Source organism: Pinus tabuliformis, chromosome X, assembly GCF_031772625.1.
Source record: "Pinus tabuliformis cultivar Carrire ecotype Pingquan chromosome X, CPIR1, whole genome shotgun sequence".
Lineage (NCBI taxonomy): Eukaryota > Viridiplantae > Streptophyta > Pinopsida > Pinales > Pinaceae > Pinus > Pinus tabuliformis.
Window position 1 is genome coordinate 1294579135 of NC_142308.1, and position 4229 is coordinate 1294583363.

Sequence of the window (4229 nt, forward strand, 5' to 3'; positions counted from 1 at the left end):
AAGTCCTCCTCTTCTCTTTTCCTATAAGCTCCAATCCTAGTTCCACACGCTATAAATGGAACTTGTAACAATGATTAAAACAAGCGAAGAAACTACAATATCCACATAACATAATTCAATATCTCTATTCAATGAGTCAACATGACATAACACAAGTATAGGAAAACAAGATGCTTTTTTAATTAATAAATAAAGGAGAGAGTTACAACCATATATATAAGTTTTACTTTGTAGATGTATCCTCAATTGACTTGTCCTTCCTCGCCACAAAGCAAACCTTCACATTCAACCCTAATACAAATGGATGATGATTACTTAAGCTCAAAGTAGTAGTGTGAGGGCACTAGCAATCTCTAAAAGCCAATCTAGACTCCATGGGAGGCAGTAAATTTATAGGGTAAACATGGTAGTTTAGGATTTACCAATCTAGGCTTGAGATCTAGTTATGAGGGAGGATAAGCTCAAGGGACAAGAGATAATATCTCCAAGATAGGATCAGATAGGAATTCGAGATCTCTATCCATGGTGAATGGTTAAAACCACCTTAGAAGCTTTTAGAAGAAGAGGCTTCAAAAATATTTTTTAATTTTCCCAAATTTCTAGAATCAACACACCTGCAAAAGGGAGTAACATGCGTTGATCAATGCCAGTGCTCAGGTATGCAACTTGCATCCAACGTAGGTAGTTAATCATGCAAGGTGCGTTGGGGTTGAAAACATTGTTTTGAGCAAATTGTCCTTGAAAATCAGAATCTTTGGAGAAATGATGCTTAGGGCTTTGTAAAGGGATTATGACAAAGTGTTCAAGGTTGTTGATTGATTTGGTTTCATGCTTTTAGAGCATATGTGACAAAATGACCTGTAACACAATGGTTTTTCATCTTCTCACTAAATCAGATCATTTAGTAAAAAGCTCTATCACCCAGTCATGTCAACATGGGTGCATAAGGGTTCATTTAATTAAATTGTAGCTCATAGATTGAGCAAGGTTAAGGCCCTCCATTACATTCCCCCTCGTGATCTATCACTCACTTCAATAGATGTGATTCACTTTGTTGAAATGACAATGATCCATTTTCTTCGAATTAAAAAAATTATACTTATTTTTAACAATGGTTCCATACCACTTAACAAGTTCATATTATTCCATTTGTAAAAAATGTTGTTCATTTCTTCAATATCAATCCTATTCTAATATAACCATTAATAAATTCGAAGTACACTAAATGAAATGCTTCATTAATAAATTCGAAGTACACTAATAAAAATCACATAGAAGCTTTATTGAATGAATCTCCTCTTTTCTTTAAACAACAACATCCAAATTCGCCTAGGCATTTCCCTCTCCACTTTGACATATGCGAGTGAACAACATCCAAATTCAAAACCGCAGTCCCTGTCCCCACTTTGAAGTATGCTACTCATTCTAATTGGAGATGTTATTCCTAGTTATTTGAAGTACATCTTCAATTGTTTTGTTAAAATTGATTCATGGGATGAAGTGCGTTGTATTGTATTATACCACACGCGTGGGCGGAAAATGCACCGGAGGAGAGGAATGCTATAAAATGGAAAGAGATAGACAAAACGGTTCATAGCATTCTCGGCCTTTTGGCTAATATCAAGTGTAGTATTTGTTCCTATCAGTTGTTCTCGTGGGTTGGTCTCTCTGAAATCTCATATCCGAAATCAAGGGGGTGAGTTTTAATTAAGTCGAAATAATTAAGTGTACTATGTTCCAGTTATTAAACCATATCTAAACAATATCTAGTTATTAACTACTAGTTATGGCTGTGCCAACGCTCGACACTGACGACATCAGCTGGAAAACGAGGGCAAGACTACTCGTCCATCAGCTGGAAAACGAGGGCAAGACTACTCGGAAAGTTTGAGCGATGGAAAATATGGTAATGAAGTCACATGCATGCTCATGGTAGTCATGCAAGAATCCATATTCTGATTGATTGTTCTGTATCAAGATCTATGGATCCAAACTTCAGTTGCATAGATCGAAGGCTTTAGCGAGTATTGGGTAATCCCGTGATGGATTGTTTGTTTGTGCAGGTTGCAGGTTGCAGGTTGTTTGTTTTTTTTTATGTCGCACCTCCCCAAGACGCAGAGAATGCTCCAGAAACAGGGGAAGGGGAAGCCCTAGTTTTGAACACGGTATTGTTCAAACCAGCCGAAGAAACCGCTGAACAAACTCAGCGGAGAGCTCTGTTTCAGAGGGTTTGTATGTCACAGTCAATCGAAGAAATAGCTCAGCGGAGAGCTTTGTTTCAGAGGGTTTGTATGTCACAGTCAATCGAAGAAATAGCTGAACCAACTCAGCGGAAAACTTTGTTTCGGAGGGTTTGTATGTCACACGGTCAGCCCTGTACGCTGATTATTGACAGTGGAAGTACAAATAACTTGGTGGCCAGAGAGATGGTGGAAAAGTTGGGGTTGAAGCGGTTGAAACACCCCACCCCTTACAGAGTTTCATGGCTGCAAGAAGGCCATCAGTTGCTGGTAGATGAGCAATGCGAAGTGGAGTTTCATATCGACGAATATAAAGATAAGGTTATTTGTGACATAATGTCGACGGATGTATGTGACATACTGCTCGGCAGGCCATGGCAGTATGACAGGGATGTGGTATATTTTGGAAAGAAAAATTATTACAAGGTTTACAAAGATGGGATCAAGCATAAGCTTGTGCCCATCAAAGATGAAGAGACAGCAGGGACAAGTGAAACAAGATCACCGTTTCTGAAACAAGTTGAGAGCCCCAAAGAAGCCGAGCCAGCTAAAGAAGAGACTGTCGCTCAGCCTCCCGCCGAGGCTGCGGCTGTTGAAGAAAAGGCTGAAGAATCATTGGTCAAGGAAGAAGCACCTGCTGAAATTCCAGAGGAAAAAACTGCAACGGTTTAGTTCATGATGTATTCAGTGGGTTCGATCCAGATCGGTTTTCCACCGTTTTGATCAAATAGATGTAAAGACCATAAGACCATAGGAATATTGAACAATAAATATTTTAAGTTTACATGATTATACATTTTATTTTTACTTTTATGAAATGGTTTTTCGATTTATTTTATGGTCAAGAAATGTAAATATACGGTGTGAGTTGGTTTAATGGTTAAGAATACTTGTTTTTTTAGAGCATGTGTTTTTTCTTAAAAGATCACAGGTTCAAAACTTGAGTGGTAGAGTATGTATGTTTTTTTAGACTTAGCAAACAAGGGAGTTTCATTCATTGATTTGGTGTTTGGCTCTGTAGTAAGCTTAAAATTAGATAATAATAATAATAAAATATATTCCTTTTTCTTTCTCATTGATTATTTATATTTATATTTTAAATTTTAAATTATATAATTAATGATTATGATGATTAATTTGGATTATATGGTTTATAGGATTTTAAGAAAGTAAGAGATTAATAAGAATTTTTTAACATTTAATTTTCATGTTAAAATTGTTTTAAGAAGGTAAGAAATTAATAGAAAATTTTAACATTTAATTATTTTGCTAATTTAAAATGTTAAAAAAATTAATCGCGTGACAAATATTTTAAACATTAAATGTGAGTATAAAATAAATAATTTAAAAAAGAGATTTTCATTTTCAACCTCTTTAACATTGGTGACAAACCCTTTCATCCATAACATTTTGAAAATTTATCAACCACAAATTTCACTATAAAACATATAAAAATTAGATTTTATTTTGGTAATATTTAGGCTGATAGGCATTCCTTTGAGTGAGCCTTTCATCGTCCTTTTGTCTCTAAGCTTGACAGCTGGCGTGCACATTCAGCGGGCAAATTGTTCGTCTCTAAGCTTGACAGCTGGCGTGCACATTCAGCGGGCAAATTGTTCGTCTCTAAGCTTGACAGCTGGCGTGCACATTCAGCGGGCAAATTGTTCACATGTGTTCACATGTGTCGTGCAATTTCTGTTTCTTCTCAGCAATTTCCGAGAACTTCCTGTTTTCTTCCACCATATCTGTCCGTTTTCTGCTCTTCATGTTCTCTTCCACGCCCAATAGCATAGGATTTATTGGTTGCCCTAACGGGCCACTTGGGTTCTGCCTCTTGTAGTCCTTGTCATGTGAGAACACTGAATGTGGGCCCAGACATACTGTATGAGCAGAAGTCAAAGCCTGTGGTGTGGTGTCTCATTTTTGTAAAACTTCACTAGTTTTTTTGTAGTCGTCTAACTAGGTGGAGGAATTGTTGGAATTGTCAAA

The 4229-nt window shown here is 36.7% G+C and overlaps 1 protein-coding gene and 1 pseudogene across 1 annotated transcript; both read left to right on the plus strand.

Moving 5' to 3' along the window:
* Window positions 1-1577: 1577 nt before the first annotated feature.
* Window positions 1578-3067, plus strand: LOC149144780 (uncharacterized). The gene is made up of 3 exons (XM_089449760.1): window positions 1578-1696; window positions 1822-1906; window positions 2064-3067. Exons 2-3 carry the CDS (start codon window positions 1895-1897, stop codon window positions 2910-2912), a joined length of 861 nt encoding a protein of 286 aa, XP_089305886.1. The 5' UTR covers window positions 1578-1696; window positions 1822-1894; the 3' UTR covers window positions 2913-3067.
* Window positions 1594-1755, plus strand: LOC149144781 (U2 spliceosomal RNA; annotated as a pseudogene).
* Window positions 3068-4229: the final 1162 nt, after the last annotated feature.